Source organism: Oryctolagus cuniculus, chromosome 18 (genome assembly GCF_051225735.1).
Source record: "Oryctolagus cuniculus isolate XC-2025 breed Fujian yellow rabbit chromosome 18, ASM5122573v1, whole genome shotgun sequence".
Lineage (NCBI taxonomy): Eukaryota > Metazoa > Chordata > Mammalia > Lagomorpha > Leporidae > Oryctolagus > Oryctolagus cuniculus.
The window spans coordinates 26,707,839-26,727,583 of NC_142884.1; the positions used below are offsets into that span (position 1 = coordinate 26,707,839).

At 45.0% G+C, this 19,745-nt stretch overlaps 1 protein-coding gene across 3 annotated transcripts in view; it reads right to left on the reverse strand.

Annotated features, from left to right (window-relative positions):
* Nucleotides 1-19,745, reverse strand: part of LOC127486210 (putative ATP-dependent RNA helicase TDRD12) — a 90,807-nt gene that overhangs the window by 62,950 nt on the left and 8,112 nt on the right. The window contains exons 1-5 of one of the 3 annotated variants that reach the window (XM_089319109.1): nucleotides 18,772-18,787; nucleotides 17,671-17,756; nucleotides 13,970-14,147; nucleotides 6,493-6,679; nucleotides 4,816-4,908 (exon numbers count right to left, since the gene is read on the reverse strand). In XM_089319109.1, coding sequence (XP_089175235.1) covers nucleotides 4,816-4,908; nucleotides 6,493-6,679; nucleotides 13,970-14,023 — 334 coding nt within the window. In that variant the 5' untranslated portion in view covers nucleotides 14,024-14,147; nucleotides 17,671-17,756; nucleotides 18,772-18,787. Of the gene's footprint in view, nucleotides 1-4,815; nucleotides 4,909-6,492; nucleotides 6,680-13,969; nucleotides 14,148-17,670; nucleotides 17,757-18,771; nucleotides 18,828-19,745 lie in introns of those variants that run through there. The other 2 variants (XM_089319112.1, XM_089319110.1) reach the window with 2 other exon arrangements.

Here is a 19,745-nt window from a genome sequence, read left to right on the forward strand (position 1 = left end):
ACTCTGCCTTTCAGATAAATAAATAAATCTTAAATAAATCTTCATCAGCTAAGCCTAAATCTGATTTTGAGAAGTGAAAACAATCATTTAGTGAATACTACAGATAATCAAGCTGGGTATTTACAGGTTGTAAAAATTGAGGCATGACTTCCAAGGAAGGGAATCCAACCCCACATCATCTCCTAGGAACCTCCAGAGGCAGTTCCAGCAGTGTTCACTCTAAGTACTAATAAGAAAACCAGCCATTAGACACTAAACTACTGAAACAAAGAGCTAACACGGCAATGTGAGCTGATACCGCATTCTGGTCTGATCCTTCTCTAAGGTACTGTGCAGGCCAGGCATGCGTAGCTGGGGTCTAGAATTACACTACCTGTTTGGGGGTGCAGCATCTCAGCTGAGAACACAAACTCCAATCTGGAGCTGGAGTAGAGGTAGTAGTTGAAATTCACAAAGAGAAAATGTCCACACAAGATCAGCCTTCAAACAAAAAGCACAAAGTAGTGCAGTGCCATCAATACATGGCAATCAAGAAACAAAGCGTGGGAAGGGAGATTCAGGCCTGAAATAAAATAACGGTCTGAAAGGATTTTTAAAAAGATGTAAAAGTCTGTAAAACTATTTAGAACACCAGCGAGAATAAGGAATAGTATTCATGGAACAAAACAGTTGGATATAAAAAGGCAGGCAAACAAAAAAAATTAGGCAATAAAAAGTCTTTAAACTGAAAACTCAAAAGATAAATACTAGACTGGAAACAAAGAGGATGACATTCAAAAAATTAAGAAAACCTCTCAGAAATCAGTTCATTTAAAGTAAAAGTAAATACAAAATAGAAAAAAAGGAGCTTGGTGGGCACTTAACCTAGCAGTTGAGACACACACATCCATGTCAGCACACCTAGGTCACCTGGCTCTGGCTCTGGCTCCAGCCTCCTGCTAATGCTGACTCTGGGAGGCAGCGGTGACAGCTCCAGTAATCTGATTCCTGCCTCCCACTTAGAAGACTCGGATAGCATCCCAGGCTCCCAGCTTCAACCCCAGTCCAGCCCAGGCATTCTGGGATGTGAAACAGCAAATGCAAGTGTTCTCTCTGCCTCTCAAATAAATAATTTTTCAAAAGAAAAAAGAAGGCTAAGAGAAAAGGATGAGAGATGAAGAAACACTAATCTACAGAAGGAAAGGAGGAAAAAAAATCCGTCAAACATGTTACTAACATCAGGGCCACTGTGGCACAGCAGGCTAAGCTGCTGCCTGTGATGACAGCACTCCCTATGAGTGCCAGTTTGAGTCCCAGCTGCCCCACTTCTGATCCAGTTCCCTGCTAGTGCTCCTGGGAAAGCAGCTGACCATGGCCCAAGTACCTGGGCCCTTGAAAAACACATGAGACCCAGATGGAGCTCTGGGCTCCGGGCTTTGGCCTGGCCCAGGCCTGGCTACTGCAGCCATTTAGGGCATGAACCAGCAGATGAAGATGTCACTTGTTCTCTCTTCCTCTCTCTGTAACTCTGCCTTTTCAATAAATAATTTTTTTAAAAAAAGTTAACTTCTAATGACACCAAAAGAGACAGATATAAATATGTGTGTGTATGGACACACATACACATCAACTCCTGATTTTCTTTTTAAGATTTATTTATTTATTTAAAACAGTTAGAGAGAGACAGAGAGAGGTCTTCCATCCAATGGTTCACTCCCCAATTGGCCGCAATGGCCGGAGCTGCACCAATCTGAAGCCAGGAAACAGGAGCTTCTTCCAGGTTTCCCACATGGGTGCAGGGGCCCGAGGACTTTGGCCATCTTCTACTGCTATCCCAGACCATAGCAGAAGCTGGATCGGAAGTGGAGCAGCCGGGTCTTGAACCGGCGCCCATATGGGATGCTGGCGCTTCAGGCCAGGGCTTTAACCCGCTGTGTCACAGCGCCGGCCCCAACTCCTGATTTTCAATACATAGAAAAGATAATAGATGTACAGATGTACACACACGCCAAAGACATACATATCCTTGCTTCTGTCCACAGGAGTGCCTCAGAGCAATGGTACCCTAACAACCACACCTGGCTCCCAGATTTTGGCTGAAAAATGCCATTCCCTATGAAAGGAAGCCAGGGCAATTTAGAAGAGCTGCTGATTTCTGTTACAGATAGGAATCCACATTAATATGCTCATGAATACATGAGCAAATACAAGGGACAGAAGTCTTTACATGGTTTCCCAGCACCTGTCTGCAAAGCCCTCACAATGGGCAAGAGCACAGCTTTCAGTGGAGAAGCCCGGCGGGCTCCACCTTCCTCAGTGATACAGTGAACTCCATCAGGAACAGGGCCAAGGGAAACCCTGCGTCGTCTGGCAGGACGGGACGGGATGAACAGCCCAAGGCAAGGCTGAAGGACACGGCGCGCAGTCAGGTAAGGCATCAGGAAGGACCGGGGAACAGCTCCCGACGGCACAGCACTCAGGAGACGATCACTAAAGCAGTTCAGTGGCGCTAACCCGCATCCCTCCACTATCAGCAGAATCTGACTGGGGTCTGAGGGTTACAGGGTCACACGGGTGCCTGCTACCATTCCATTCCGCTTTTGATGGCTGTTGTGGATATTTGGGGGAATGTCCTTGTCTGATGAAGAAACACTCAGGTATTAGGGAACGATGGACATTAAGGCAGCAACTTTTTTTTTAGTGGTTTTGGGAAAAACACTCTTTACAATGTTCTCCAACTTTTTAGAATGTCTGGGATTATTCTAAAAATACTTCTACTGAGAAGATGGATGCAAACTCCGCAGAAGCAGATGAATCGCCAGAATAGCACCTGACTTAGAGTAAGTGCTTCATAAAGGTCTTTAGAAGGAATGACTGTGGACAGGGGTACGGGAGCTCATCTGTCACAGAAATCATGACCATGTCTACAGCTGACAAGCCTCAAAACAGTAAAAAATACACATATGTAATTATTTTTAAAGTTCAGAATTAAATATCAAAATAAAGAGCTTTAAAATAAAAAGGTTTATGTCTGGGGAGCAACCTAGGATGAGACAAGTATGAACAGGAGGGGCCAGTGCTATGGCGCAGTGGGTTAAAGCCCTGCCCTGAAGCACCAGCATCCCATATGGGCGCCGGTTCTAGTCCTGGCTGCTCCTCTTCCAATCCAGCTCTCTGTTATGGCCTGGGATATCAGAAGATGGCCCAAGTGCTTGGGCCCCTGCACCCACGTGGGAAACCTGGAAGAAGCTCCTGGCTCTTGGCTTTGGATTGGCGTAGCTCTAGCCATTGCGGCCATCTGGAGAGTGAACGAGTGGATGGAAGACCTCTCTGTCTGTAACTCTGTCTTTCAAATAAAAAAAAAAAATAAATCTTCCAAAAAAAAAGTATGAACAGGAGAAAATCACTTTCCATGACAGCCATTTTATGCTATTTATTTGACCAACCATTAGCAAAGCATTACTCTTTGGTTTTAAAAAATATATGTAATGTAGAATGGGCATTTGGCCTAGCAACTGACGTTCATGTTTCATATTGTGGTGCCTAGGTTCAATGCCTGACTTAGGCTCCCGACTCCAGCTTCCTGCTAATGCAGACCCTGAGAGACAGCAGCGATGGCTTTAGTGATCAGGGTCCTGCTACACATGTCAGAGACTTGGACTGAGTTCCTGGCTCCTGACTTCAGCACCCCCCAACCTGGCCCTGGGCTGTTACAGGCACATGGAGACAACACATGGGGGCAAGCTCTCTCCCTTCCTGCCCTTTCTGTCTCTCAAATAACTTAATTTTTAAAAATTAAAATAAAATTATATAAGGCAATTTCAAAGAGAAATAGCAAAAATTAATTGAAATACAGTTAAAATAGCTTTTTACAAGGATTAAAGGAAAATAATTACATGCATAAACAACATCTAACAATTTTGCTTTTTTACATAACCATCTAGTCATACTTCACATCAGCTTTTGTTGGTTCACTATAACATTTTCCTTTTCAAAGATATGCATGAGAGGCCAGCATTATGGCACAGCAGATTAAGCAGCCACTTGTAAGGTATGAACCATGTATATTTTTTAAAAAGATTTATTTATTTATTCGAAAGGGAGAGAGAGAGAGAGGTTTTCCACTTGCTAGTTCAGTTCCCAAATGGCCACAACATCTGAGACTTGCCCAGGCTGAAGCCAGGAGCCTGTAACTCCATCTGCGTCTCCCATGTGGGTACAGGGGCCCACATACTTGGGTCATCTTCTGATTCCACAGTTTTCCAAGGTACATTAGCAGGGAACTGGATCTAAAGCAAAGGAACAGGATTCAAACAAGCGCTACGACACAAGATGTGCGCGTTGCAAGTGGCTGCACATTTCATTCTACCTTTCAAATAGATTAATAAAAACTTTAAAAAAAAAAAAAAGAAAGAAGCCAACAGATTTCACCCTGGTGCAACATTCTAATTAATCAAATATCTACACAAGATATGAAATCAAAGACTGGTGATCTCTGCCCTCCTCAGTGTGTCTTCCTTGCCTGTACAAGCTTGATTGCTTGAAAGAAAACTCAGCCACAAAAGCATATGTACAGCCTGAGAACACACCACTGGCCTAGGCCAGGCTGAGAAAAATCCGTACCACACACAGACAAGCTCTAAGGATGCACCATAGGGCCAGTTACCACTGACAGCACCTATGTCACAAACTGGCTCCACTAGAGAGCAAGCGAGCGAGCAAGCGCGAGAGCGCGAGAAGCTACCACAGCCCCTCTAAACAACCTTCATAAGCTTTAGACAGATAAGAGTATTCTCTTACTCTGCCTATGAAATAAGCCGAAGTAGTAGAACTCACCCAGCACTGCAGCAGTTGGCTCCAGGTCACCAACAACATCCTTGCACCTCGTATGCTGCAGAGAATGTGTCAGCAAATTTAAACCATGAGAATCTGATCAAAAGAACAAATTTTAGGATTAAAGCTTGAAATAAAACTCCAAATTACATGATTTCTGTTCTTATTGGTGCTTTAAAGAACAAAATACCTGGGTGGGGACAGGAATGTGAGTGACATTTAAAACATCATTTCCACAGTCTACAACTGCCCCTTCTTCATACCTTATAGAAAAATACATTTTAAATAAATAACTCTTTAAAAAAAGATTTATTTGAGAGGTAGAATTACAGACAGAAGAAGAGACAGAGAAAAGTCTTCCATCTGCTGGTTCACTCTGCAAATGGCTCCAACAGCCAGAGCTGGGCCGATCCGAAGCCAGGAACCAGGAGGCTTTTCCGAGTTTCCCACATGGGTGCAGGGGCCCAAACAACTGGGCCATCTTGTGCTGCCTTCTCATATGCATTAGCAGGAAGCTGGGTCACCAAGACTTGAATTGGCACTCTGTGTCACAAGCAGCCACTCAACCCACTCCACTACACCACAACACTGCCCCCAGTTTTAGACGTTTTGTTTATTTGAAAGGCAGAGTACAGGGGACAAAGAGAGACAAAGAGAGAGATCTTCTATCTGTTGACTCACTATCCAAAGGATATTCCTTTTGCTGATTTAAAGTCACTGAAAAGTGGATTTTCCTCAAATTGAGTTTCACAGCTAAAACAGATTGCAATTTCGAGGTTGCAATTTCCTTAGAACTGATGAATATTTGAGCAAAGTTAAAGATGTTCATCTAATAAATTGATTGCTGTGAGGTACAGGCTAAGACTGCCATCCACATGGGAGACCCTGATGGAGTTCCAGGTTCCTGATTTTGGCCCGGCCCGGCTCTGATTGTTGTGGCCATTTGGGAAGTGAACCAGTGAATGGAAGATCTCTTTACTTTTTATTTACTTTTTTAAGATTTATTTTATTTATTTGAAAGAGTTACACAGAGAGAGAAGGAGAGGCAGAGAGAGAGAGAGGCCTTCCAATCGCTGGCTCACTCCCCAAATGGCAGCAATGGCTGGAGCTGTGCTATCCGAATGAAGCCAGGAGCCTCCTCCGGGTCTTCCCACGTGGGTGCAGGGGCCCAAGGACTTGGGCCATCCTCTACTGCTTTCCCAGGCCACAGCAGAGAGCTGGATTGGAAGAGGAGCTGCCGGGACTTGAACTGGCACCCATATGGGATGCTGGCACTGCAGGTGGCGGCTTTACTCACTACACCACAGCGCCGGCCCCAGAAGATCTTTTTCAACTCTCCTTCTCCATCACTCTGCCTTTCAAATAAATAAATATTTTTTTTAAAGTGTGTTTAAAACTTATTCAAAAACTTACTTTGCAAATAACTTTAAGCTGCAGACATCTGGACTTCTGAAAACATAATGTTAACAAGAAACCAGAATTGTTTCGTCCTGGTCTCACGTAAACAAACTGTAGCAGTTTCAGGACCTTAAAACCTATCTCAGACTCATCAGGATTAAACTTTAAACAGTCCAAGTCTTTGTCTCCACATGGGGAAAAGTTGGCACAATAACTCCTATCAATACAGTAAGGTCGTGAACAATCTGAGAGAAATACAAGTTGGTCAGAGAATTCACTCACCTTCCATTCTTTGGAAATATTTTCCTTGCAAAAACATTGGCCAAAGAGTAAGAGCTGGGTTGAGTTTCTTGGAGGAGGCTGAGTTCATATTTAATCTTGGTTTCTCTACAGAATCCAGCTGCTGCTTCTCCATGGGTGACACATAACAAGCAAAATTCTTTGCAACCAGGTCGTCATTAACACAAACCTGCAGATGCGACACATTTCATGAAGGGTAAGACAGGATGGTCACATGACTGAAGAAAGCATTTCAGACTCAACTCAAGAGGACTTTACAGAACACAACATGGTAAAAGCTGATCTCAGGACTTCTGTTGTGGTAATGGTGAACTGAATACTTCTCACCGATCCTCCTGCTAAGAAAACAGCAATGATCTGTGTGAAATACAATCCTCGAAAAGGCACTAGAGAACCAACACCACCCAGCCAGGCAGAGATCTGGTGGGAAAACAAGGACAAAGCATTAACCATAAAAGGAAGACTGACAAATGAGATTTGATCAAACCGAAAACTCTGCTCTTCCAAAGACAGTGACAAGATGGGGCAAAACATTTTAAAGCCAGGTGCCTGAATAGACATGTACCTAGAATAAATACAGAGAGAACATGTATCTCTCTGAAACTCAATGAAAAGAGAACTACCCAATTAAAAACGGGCAAAAGGTCTCAATGTCACTGAAGACGACAGAGGATGGCAAAAAAGGATGTGAAAACATTTTTTGTTTTTGGGGAAAGGCAAACTTAAACCACCGGGAGCCACCACTACTCATCTTTCAGAACAAGCACAGAGCATCAGAAAGGAAGTGGAGAGGGGCAGTCGTCGCTGTGCAGTGGATTAAGCACTGTGGCATCCTGTATCAGAGTGCCAGCTCAAGTCCTGGCTCCTCCGCTTCCAAACCAGCTTCCTGCTAATGTGCCGGGGAAGGCAGCAGAGGATGACCCTCATGTCCCTGCCACCCATGTAAGAGACCTGGACAAAGTTCCAGGTTGCTGGCATCAGCTTGGCCCAGTCCTGACTGTTGTAACCATTTGGTGGAGTGAATCAGTGGAGGATCTCTCTCCCTCTCTACTACTCTTCCTCTCAAATACATAAATAAATCTCCTCCTCCTCCCTCTTTCATTACCAGTCCCATTCTCCACTGAAATCCAGTTTGATTAACTTTATGCACAGAAGATCAACTCTGTATTAAGTAAAGAGTTCAACAATTGGAACAACCACAACAAAACAAAAACTGTTCCTCAACAGTCCAGACAAGGGCTTTTTCAAAGTCTTCGTATCTTGAAGTTAATTTCATTTTATTTTTAGAAATTTAGTAACTTTAAAAAAGCACCCAAGAATGATATGTCTCTTGTGAGCACTCAGACATAATTATAACTCTTTGAGGACAGAGGTCCTGCATGGGAAGTTAGTGCACAGTGATTCCTGTAGTTAATTTAACAATTAACACTCTTATGTATAACATCAGTGATCACCCAAGGCTCTTGACATGAGCTGCCTAGGCTTTGGAGCCTGTTGAATCCACAAACTCCATCAGTATTTAGACAAGGCCATCAGCAAAGGAGTTCTCTCCTCCCTTCATAGAAAAGTACCTCTTTCTTTGATAACTACTTCTTTCCACTGGGATCTGACCTACCGAGGTCCTTCACGTAGGACATTTTTGCCACAGTGTCTCGGCTTTCCATGCCTGAAATGCTCCTGTGGGCTTTTCAGCCAGACCAGAATGCCTTAAAGGCTGATTCTGAGGTCAGAATGCTACTTAAAGTGACTGTCATTCAATCAGTCTGCTGTGTGGACTGCTTCTCATGTTGGAGCATTTACTCCTTATTAATTTCATCTATTATTATTACGAGACAGTTAAATTGTATCCAATCACTTTAACATTTAAGATGGTATTTTTATCACCAAGCTTAAGGGGATTTGGGGTCCCATGGCAAGTTTTTAAACTGTACCCTTAGAAGTAAGCTTAGGAGCTGATCTTCTGTATAATAAGATAATCGAAAATGAATCTTGATGTGAATGGAAGGGGAGAGGGAGTGGGAAAGGGGAGGGTTGTGGGTGGGAGGGACGGTATGGGGGGGAAAGCCATTGTAACCCACGAGTCGTACTTTGGAAATTTATATTCATTAAATAAAAGATAAAAAAAAAAAGTAAGCTTAGGGCCGGCGCCGTGGCTCAATAGGCTAATCTTCCGCCTAGTGGCACCGGCACACCAGGTTCTAGTCCCGGTCGGGGCGCTAGATTCTGTCCCGGTTGCCCCTCTTCCAGGCCAGATCTCTGCTGTGGCCAGGGAGTGCAGTGGAGGATGGCCCAAGTGCTTGGGCCCTGCACCAGCATAGGAGACCAGGAGAAGCACCTGGCTCCTGCCTTCGGATCAGCGCGATGCGCCAGCCACAGCGGCCATTGGAGGGTGAACCAACGGCGAAAGGAAGACCTTTCTCTCTGTCTCTCTCTCTCTCACTGTCCACTCTGCCTGTCCAAAAAAAAAAAAAAAAAAAGTAAGCTTAGGGGCTGGCGATGTGGCATAGGAGGTAAAGTTGTGGCCCACAGTGTGGGCATCCTATATGAGCACTGGTTTGAGTCCCTGCTGCTCCACTTCTGATCCAGCTCTCTGCTATGGCCTGGGATAGCAGTGGAAGATGGCTCAAGTCTTTGGGCCCCTGCAACCATGTGGGAGACCTGCAAGAAGCTCCTGGCTTCAGATCAGTTCAGTTCCAGCCATTGTGGCCATCTGGGGAGTGAACCAGCAGATGTAAGACACTCTCTCTCTCTCTCTGTCAATTACACTTCAACTGATTGTCTTTTAGGTGCTTTGTTAATTATCACAGATCAGGGAGGGGGGGAGAGGGAGGAGGGAGGAGGGAGTCTTCCATCTGCTGGAGGGAGGAGGGAGGAGAGAGGAGGGAGGAGGGAGTCTTCCATCTGCTGATTCACTCCCCAATTGGTCACAATGGCCAGAGCTGTGCTGATCCACTCCCCAATTGGTCACAATGGCCAGAGCTGTGCTGATCCACTCCCCAGTTGGCTGCAATGGCCAGAGCTGTGCCAATCTGAAGCCAGGAGCCAGAAGCTTCTTTAGGGTCTCCCACGTGGGTGCAGGAGCCCAAATACTTGGTCCACTTTCTGCTGCTTTCCCAAGCCATGGCAGAGAGCTGGATCAGAATTGGAGCAGCTGGGACTGAACCAGCACTCACATGGGATGCAGGCATTGCTGGCGGCAGCTTTACATGCTACAGCACAGCGATGGCCCCTCCAGAAAATTTTTTTTTATTTCTCTTTCTGGATTTCTTCAATGACCCACTGTTCATTCAGGAGCATGCTGTTCAGTCTCCATGTGTTTGCATATGTTCTAGAGATTTCTGAGTTGCTGATTTACAGCTTTTCTGCATTGTGGTCTGAGAAGATGCATGATATGATTTCAATGTTTTTCAATTTGCTGACTTGCTTTATGGCCTAGCATGTGGTCAATCCTGGAGAAAGTTCATGCACTGGTGAGAATAATGTGTATTCTGCAACTGTAGGTTGAAAAGATCTATGGGTATCTGTTAGTTCCACTTGGTCTATATTGTCAATTAACTGTTTCCTTGCTGATTTTCTGTCTGGTGATCTGTCCATTGCTGAAAGGGAGTTTTGAAGTCCCTCATTATTACTGTATTGTCTCCTTTTAGATTCCTTAACATTTTTTTTAAATAGCAATGGCCCTGTAATTAGGTGCATATATGTTTTTAACAGTTCATCTTCCTGTTTAATTGATCCCTTAATCATTACATAGGGACCTTCTTTGTCTCCTAGCAGCTTCTGTGTTAAATTCTATTTTGTCAGATGTTAGGATGGCTATACCAGCTCTTTTGTGGTTCTGTTAGCATGGAATATCTTTTTCCAATCTTTCACTTTCAGTTCACATGCATCCTTGTTGGTGAAATGTGTTTCTTGTAGGCAACAAATACAAAACATTCTGCCAATCTGTGCCCTTTAACTGAAGAGTTGAGTCCATTTACATTCAAAGTGACTATTGATAAGCAAAAATTTCACCCTGCCATTTTCCCATAAATACTCCTATTGTTTCCTTTGGATTTCCTTTGTATTTTTACTGAAAGATTTTCTGCCTTCATCTTCTTTCACAGTTATACCCATGTTTCTGTGTTTCTGTGTGTAGCACATCTTTAAGCATCTTTTGCAAAGCTGGACAGGTGGTGACAAATTCTTTCAATTTCTGTTATGGAAAGTCTTTATTTCACCTTCATTTTAAATGACAGCTTTGCAGGGTACAGTATTATGGGTTGACAGTTTTTTTTCCTCTTAAGCCTTGGAATTTATCTCATCATTTCTCTCCTAGCCTGTAGGGTTTCTGATGGTAAGGTTGCTGTGAGTCTAATTGGAGATCCTTTGAAATTTCTCTCATGTACATTTTACAATCTTTTCCTTATGTTTTACTTGGGAGAGTTTGATTACAATGTGTCATGGTGAAGATCTTTTCTGGTCATGTCTAATTAGCTCTATGTGCTTCCTGTACTTGGATGTCCCTTTCTCCAAATTGGGGATGTTTTCTGTTATTATTTCACCAAAAAGGCCTTCTAATCCTTTCTCTTTTTCCACACCTTCAGGAACTCCTAGAACCCATATGTTGGGTCATTTGATAGGATCCTTAAGATTCCCAACAATGCTTTTTAGTTTTCCAATTTCTTCTCACTTTTGACATGACTGTATAATTTCCTGCAATTTGTCTTCTAAAGTCAGATATTCTTTCTTCTGCTTCATCGATTCTGTTGTTAAGGCTTTCCACTGCATTTTTTATTTGTTCATTCAATTCTTTATTTCCAAAATTTCATCTTGCTTTAAGATCTCAATTTCGTGGGATAAATATTCTTTCACATCATGTATGGATTTCATTAGTTCGTGCATTTGCTTCTGATAACTTCTAAGTAATCCTACGATCAATTTTTTTTAATTCTCTTTCTGGCATTTCTTCAATCTCTTCATCTTCACAATCTAGTATTGAAGTGTTATGATCTTCTGAGGGCATCTTGTTGTCTTCCTTATTCTTGTTTCTTGAATTGGTGCATTTATTTGGCATTTCTTAAGATTAACTCATTGATTTCTTCGTTTTTAGCTGTGGTGGCTTTTATCTTTGGACTATGCCTCTGTGGATTAGTGGAGTATTTTTTTCAGCAGATACCTAGAGGCACAAGGTGGGTATGGCCAGGGGCTCTGTTCCAGGCTGAAGGGAGTATCTTAGGTGACACTGGGTTGGGTGTGGTAAGTCTTTATTATTATTTTAATCAGAGGGGAGGTTTGTTCTGCTCTGTTGGCATAGACTCAGCTCACCTCCTCTCTTCAAACGACACCAGTGCCTGGGCACTAGCTAGGATCACACAAAGGATCTTTGCAGGCCTTGGTATAAGTAGATTCCCCAGCAATGTCCTTCACCAGGTAACCAGGGAGCCCTGAGCATGTGGAGTCTCCCACAGTGACTCCCCAAAGTCCCAGCCACACCTTGAGCCCTCCCACACAGCCTATCTGTTCTCACAGTCCTGGCATAAAAGCCTCCCACAGTCATGAGCATCCAGCCCCCATTAGTTCTCCCCACCAGACTCAGAAGTCTCTGCTTGTCTGGTCCTGTGTGCAGACACAATCTGGCGCAGCTGTTATGTATGTCCAAAATAGTGCCTGCTCTCTATTTGCTTCTTGCAGGATGCCGTTGTAGGGTGATTGGAGAGAGAGAAACATGCTCCCCCCTTTTCCTCCTCTAGTTTGGCAGGTATGCCATCCTCCACAGAGCTCCAAGCCAGATTCTCTCTAGGCTTTTCCTGTAGCTTTATCACCACTGGTTTGAGCTGCTGCAGTCTAGTCTCACCTCAGTCTCCAAAGCTGGTGCTGATGCTCTTGGTGCTGGGGTCCTCAACTGTGGGCATTTACACCCTCCCTACTGTGTCCCTCTAATTTGCATGGAATTTCCTCTGTCGATTTCTCCCTAATTCTTCCCTGAGACTGCACTATCCCCACTTTTTAAAAAACTATCTTCTCCTGGACTAGAGCAGTAATCTCCCTCTCTACTCTGCCATCTTAATCTAATCTGATAAATAAATCTTTAAAACAAAGAGGAAGCAGAGAAATTGGAACCTATACATTGCCTTTGGAAATGTAAAATGATATACTTTGGAAAACAATTTGGCAGTTCCTAAATATCTACAGTATTATCCATGACTTACACAAAATAATATTCTTTTTAAAAGATTTATTTATTTATCTGAAAGTCAGAGTTACATACAGAGAGGCAGAGAGGCAGAGAGAGAGAGAGAGAGAGAGAGGGGTCTTCCATCTGCTGGTTCACTCCCCAACTGGCCGCAATGGCCGGAGTTGCACCAATCCTAAACCGAGAGCCAGGAACTTCTTCCAGGTCTCCCACATGGGTGCAGGGGCCCAAAGGACTTGGGCCATCTTCTACTGCTTTTTGAGACCATACCAGAGAGCTGGATTAAAAGTGAAGCACCCAGGACTCTAACCGGTGCCCATATGGGATGCTAGCACTATAGGCAATGGCTTTACCCACTGTGCCACAGTGCCGGCCCACCCAAAATAATATTCTAGGTATTTACTCAAGAGTCACAAAAGCACAGGTCCACAGGAAGACTTTTACATGAATATTGGTAACAGCCCCAAGCTGGCCACAACTCAAACACCATCAATAAGTGCAGGAATAAATGCACACATATCACATCCCTACAACAGGAGACCACTGACACACGCAACAACATGGAAGTATCTTAAAATCATCTTGAAAGAAAGCTGCCAGCCCAAAAAACAGAACACCCTGGGACACATGCTGGTGTTTCCTTTGTGAGCCTAAAGAGGATTATTGGCCCTAATCCTCTTTCTCTGGCAATCATGACCTCATGCATCCATTTTAAGTTCTCCCTCAGTTAAGCACAGACCTCCCAGCCTTCAGTCAAGGCAAGTCTTATAAGCACACCAACCCATGTGGTGAGAAAGACTTATTTTTAAACAGCAAGAATAAAGCAGTCAATAAAGGCTTTTTAAAACAAAGACATCTTACAAGGTTGGCCCTCATAATCAACAATCTGATAGTTTTCTGCTTGTTTGTTTTCACCAAAGCATAAAATAAACAATGAAAAATAACAGATAAAAATCAACCAGAATGTGAGAAACCCAAAATGCAAAATAAACACTAACATTGAAGAAGTTGTGAAAGAAAAACACTAACATCAGTAACTTTTAAAACAGTATTTTGGCTGTATATAATAGGCTAAAGACAAATCTCTTAGAGCAATGTTGGCATTTGAGATTTCTTTATGTGAATCAGGTAAGTATACTGTTAGAATAAAGTGTCAAGAACAAGGAAAGTGGCAAGTGTTGGGGTACAGCGAGTTAAGCCACCATCTGTGGATGCCAGCACCCCCTACTGGAGCACTGGCTCAAGTCCTTGCTGCTCTGCTTCCAATCCGATTCCCTGCTGATGTACCTGGGAAGGCAGTGGAAGATGGTCCAAGTGCTTGAACCTGCCCCTTATACCCATGTAAAGACCCAGTTAGAGTTTCTGGCTCCTGGATTCAGCCTGGCCCAGCCCTGGGCATTGCAGCCATTTGGAGAGTGAACCAAGCATAAGGAAAATCTCTTTTTCTGCATCTCTCCCTCTGTCTCTGTTTCAAATAAATAAGTATAAAAAAAAAAGGAAAGGGGAGGGTTAGGTTGTTGGACTGAAATCAAAGTATCAGAGTCCTTAACATAAGTATAGATAGATAGGTTAGCAATAAAGACATGTGTGTGTGCATGTACACACAGTTATAAAGTGTGTGTGTACATGTTTGTATTCCTAACTCTTTCTGCTGAGAGGAATGACAATCTCTTTCATCCCAGTAGCAGCAAACACACCTATGCCCTCATCTGGGTATCTAAATGTCATTTTTTAACAAAAGGAACCAGAGTTTCTTGAAGAAGTGGTTGATTATACAGCTGGGTCTGGAAAATGATCTTGGGGCCCCAGAAAACTGTGTGTAAACAATGAGGGGTCACAATGGAAGAACACAAGGAAGCCCTTAATGACCCAAACTTGAGACAACTGAGCAAGATGGTAATGATAATTTGAGGGGATTACAACCCTCCAAACAAAACAAATAATCCAAAGTCCATACTAACAGAAATTGCTGAATACAATCAGTAAGTGAGGAAGAAGGGATAGTTTTTTCATTAAAAATGTAGAGGCAGGCATTTGGTACAGTGGTTATTTATGTCACCACTTGGGATGCCTGCATCCCATATCAAAGTGCCTGGTCTGAAACCCAACTCTGCTTTCAATTCAGCTTCCTGCTAATGCAGACCCTGGGAGCCAGCAGATGACGATTCCAGAATTTGAGTCCTGGTAACCCATACGGGGAGACCCAGATTGAGTTCCTGGCTCCCTGCTTTGGCCTGCCCAGGCTTAGTCAATGACAGCATTTGGAGAGTGACCCAGGATATTGAGGATCTCTGTCTGTCTGCCTTTCAAAGAAACAGAAAGATAAATAGGGGCCTGTGCTGTGTACAGTAGGCTAAGCCTCCACCTGCCACACCAGCATCCTGTATGGGGCCAGTTTGCATCCCAGCTGCTCCTCTTCCAAGCCAGCTCTCTGCTTATGGCCTTGGGAAGCAGTGAGAGATAGCCCAGGTGCTTGGGCCCCTGCACCCCTGTGAGAGAGCTGGAAGAAGCTCCTGGCTTCTGACTTCAGATCAGCTCAGCTCCTGCCACTGCAGCCATTTGGGGAGTGAACCAGCAGATGAAGACCTTTCTCTATGTCTTTCTCTGTCTATAAATCTACCTCTCAAATAAATAAAATATTTTTATTGTATTTTATTTATTTATTTTTGACAGAGACAGTGAGAGAGAGAGAGAGAGAGAGAGAGAGAGAGAGAGAGAGAAAGGTCTTCCTTTTTCCGTTGGTTCACCCCCCAAGGGGCTGCCACGGCCTGCCAGCCAGTGCACTGTTCCAATCCAAAGCCAGGAGCCAGGTGCCTCCTCCTGGTCTCCCATGCAGGTGCAGGGGCCAAGCACTCAGGCCATCCTCCACTGCACTCCCAGGCCACAACAGAGAGCTGGTCTGGAAGAGGAGCAACTGGGACAGAATCCAGCGCCCCGACTGGGACTAGAACCCGGGGTGCCGGCGCTGCAGGCAGAGGATTAGCCTAGTGAGCCACGGGGCTGGCCAAGAAAATCTTTTTTAAAAAAGATAAATAAAGGACCAGTGCTGTGGTTCAACGGGTTAGGGCCTAGGCCTGTGGTGCCAGCATCCCGCATCCCATGTGGTGCTAGTTTGGATCTTGGCTGCTCCACTTCCAATCCAGCTCTATGCTATGACCTGGGAAGGCACCGGAGGATGGCCCGGGTCCTTGGGCCCCTGTGCCCATGTGGGAGGCCCAGGGAAGGTTCCTGGCTCCTGGCTTCAGGTCAACTCAGCTCTGGCCATTGCAGCTGGTTGGGCAGTGGACCAGTAGATGAAAGACCTCTCTCTCTCTGTCTCTCCTTCTCTCTCTGACTTTCAAATAGATAAATAAATCTTTTTAAAAAAGATAATTAAAGTTTTAAAACTGTAGAAGGAATGATGGAAAAAGTGAACCTCACCGTAGCAAATTCAGAATGTCTGATAGGGCCTGGCGCTGTGGTGTTGCAGGTAAAGCTGCTGCCTGCAGTGCTGGCATGGCATACGGGTGCCAGTTCTAGTCCCAGCTGCCCCACTTCCGATCCAGCTCTCTGCTATGGCCTGGGAAAGCAGAAAATGGCCCAAGTCCCTGGGCTCCTGCACCTGTGTGTGAAACCCAGAGGAAGCTCCTGGCTCCTGGCTTTGGATCGGCGTAGCTCCAGCCGTCGCAGCCAGTTGGGGAGTGAACCAGTGGATGGCAGACCTCTCTCTCTCTGCCAACATGCACAACCTCAGTCTGATCATGAGAACATCAGGCCAAGTCAAACTGAACGTTCCTCTGCAGCATAACTGACCAGGACTCTTCAGAAGCGTTCAGGCCATGAAGGAAGACTGAAGAACTGTCCCAGACTCTGGGAGACTAACCAGACAGGACACTGGAGGCAAGCTGGAGGCCTGGCTCAGACCCTGGACCAGAAAAAGGAAACCAGTGGGAACACTGCAACACTCCGGTGAGGGCCAAGGACACTTTAGCAGTATTTACTCATGTTAATCTGCCAGTTTTTGACTGCATTGCGGCTCTGTACGACGCTAACATTAGGAAAACAAGGTAAACCACATCCAAATAGCTCCATACTATTTTTGAAGCTCCTCTGAAAGTCCAAAATTATTTTAAAAAAAATTAAATTCATGAGGAAGGCACTGTGTGTGGGCTCCCGGAGGCCCTGGATCCACACCACCCTGCCGCTCTGACCCAGGTGCAGAACTGCACCAGGGCAGCAGCAGGTACTTCAGGAGGGGCTCATGTGTGCCATCTCCTTCTCTGCGCTTATGTGAATCCTTTAAAAGGCCACAAAATACACTGTGAACAAACCCCAGAGCAGGCGAGAGCAGTGAACTGACATGGTAGCAAATGAGTCATTTCTTTTTTTTTTTTTTTTCTTTTTTTGGACAGGCAGAGTGGACAGTGAGAGAGAGAGACAGAGAGAAAGGTCTTCCTTTTGCCGTTGGTTCACCCTCCAATGGCCGCCGCGGCCGGTGCGCTGCGGCCGGCGCACTGCGCTGATCCGATGGCAGGAGCCAGGAGCCAGGTGCTTTTCCTGGTCTCCCATGGGGTGCAGGGCCCAAGCACCTGGGCCATCCTCCACTGCACTCCCTGGCCACAGCAGAGAGCTGGCCTGGAAGAGGGGCAACCGGGACAGAATCCGGCGCCCCGACCGGGACTAGAACCCGGTGTGCCAGCGCCGCAAGGCGGAGGATTAGCCTAGTGAGCTGCGGCGCCGGCCCACAAATGAGTCATTTCTAAAAATCATAAGGAAACAACAGTTCAGACTTATTACTATAATAATTTTTGCCCATCACTAAATAAAATGAAGTATTTTTTAAAAATAATCAATAGAAAATACACAGTCCTGGCTACTTTTAACTTAAGACTTTGAAATATTAAGATGATTTCTATGCTGCATGAATTACACTGTTTTACTTGGCATTTATTCACTGTTTTACTAAAGTAGAATTTAAAATAGAATTTAAAATTTAAAATACAACTTACTTTTTCATTTTTTATGGTTACATAAAGGTAAACCTCAAAAGTGTCTTCTTCCACAGCACATAACTTGGCTTCTACCTGGGTAGTTGCTAGATGGCACAAAAGAAAACTCAAATCAGCTGACATTAAAAGCGTTCTTGAGAAAATCATGGCTATTTCCCATCTGTTAATCTCTGCCAACCACGAAAAAGTTCCCAGTGCCAAAATGACCAAAGTCTTCCTAGGAGCCGTGAAAAAGGCTCTTCGGCCAGTGGTGTTATAAGTAAGCCCTTTATCCCATCAACAGCATCCTCCTGCCACCCTTCAAATGCCTCCCCCTCCAGGGTACTTCTTGGTCCTCCCAATGGTCGGCCTCATCCAAACCCCCATGCTCACTTCCCAGAAGCCCCAGAGAGCTCACAAGGGCCCAAATTCCAAATCTAGCGACCCTTCCAACCTCCAGTTCCTTCCAACATCAGAGCACTTGGTTTTCCTTTCCCCAGTGTTGCAGGACAGCTCAGAAGAGGAGGCAGGACTCAATTAGGTACCAGGCCGTCCCACAGGCATTTCACACTCCCTAACTCTTCTGAACAGCCTACAGCCTTAAGAAGCAGACAGAGTCACTAGGCTTCTGACTGCCAGGGGTCAGGACAGATGCCACAAGAGACACTGACATGAAATGAAGAGAGCCACTACACAGGTTGTCAATGACACTTTACACATCTTAAATCAGCAACTGATTATTATATAGCAAACACCCACTTCCTATAATCTCGCTCACTGAACAAAGCTAGGCTTTCCAGCAACTGCTGGTCTAATAACATCCGTGTCCATTTACTCTGCAGTGTTGCAGCTTCTATGCAAGCAAAGCAGTGGACACTATTCTCGTGCAGGCATCCCCCCCACAAAAGGCCCCCTTCTGATCAGCTGTCAGCTACTGACCTCCCCGTTCACCTACAAAGCTGCAGGGGTGCTGAGTACTGGGCAGAAGCAGCTGCAGGTACTTAGGGAAACCTGCCAAGAGGGTCAAACAGCCAGATAGGCACCTGGCCAAGCCTGCACCCACAGAAGGCTGAGCGACCTCGGCGGCAGTTCAAAGCAGGCTCTGAGTGCGCACCGGCTTACCTTTCAGGACATTCTGAAAGTACTGAACAGCGGCACTGTCCCACTTCTTGGCAGGTCTGAAACAGTGAACAGGGCAACTTCATTAAACAAAACCCCAAGGCTAGTACACTAACCTTGCTTTGTAAACCACACACAGGGCTTTTTCTGCATGACCAATCAAGCACACGATGCACACAACAGACAGTATAGCTCTGGCCCTGCTCTGGGTGGGGATAAAGACCCCAGCTACTTCCTGTGACACACCCCCTCCACACTGCTGCTTGCACCAACACAAACTCACATCCCAGGAGCCCCAGTGAGGTGACCTGTGCTCACCACCTGGCACTGCCTGCTGCAACATCAGTTACCTGTGACAAATCAAAACACAAGCTCCCTGGGGCAGCGATTCTGAGATCACTGCGTCTCCACAGGCTGGCACAGAGAGGGATCAGTACATGTCGGCTAAGCCAACAGTGTAGGGGCAGCTGTGGGGAAGCGGCTGCTATGGTCCTCACTCTGCCCACTAGAGCACCCATTCTCCACCTCCCATTTGATCTCTATCAACTTAACCTTTCTACATCTTGCCTATGCTTTGGAAAGAAAATCACAGGAAAAGGTATAGGCAGTAGAAAATCAGGAGAAACCAGTATTTAGAAGGAATAAAAATAAAATAAAAAGTCAAGATCAGAATAATATATTTACATTTCTCTTGTTTGGATCTATCAGATATGCTACCACCATACTTCAAGAGTTATTTTAGTTTTTTAAATGTTTATTCATTTTTATTTATTTGAAAGGCAGAGCATCAGAGAGGGCAAGAGAGAGAGAGAAATCTTCTATCTACTGGTTCACTCTCCAAATGTCTTCAACAACTGGGCCTGGACCATGCCGAAACCAGGAGCCCGGAACTCCACTCAGGTCTCCCTCACAGGTGGCAGGTACTCAGGATTCGATCCACCATTTGCTGTCTCCTAGGGCATTAGCAGGAAGCTGTC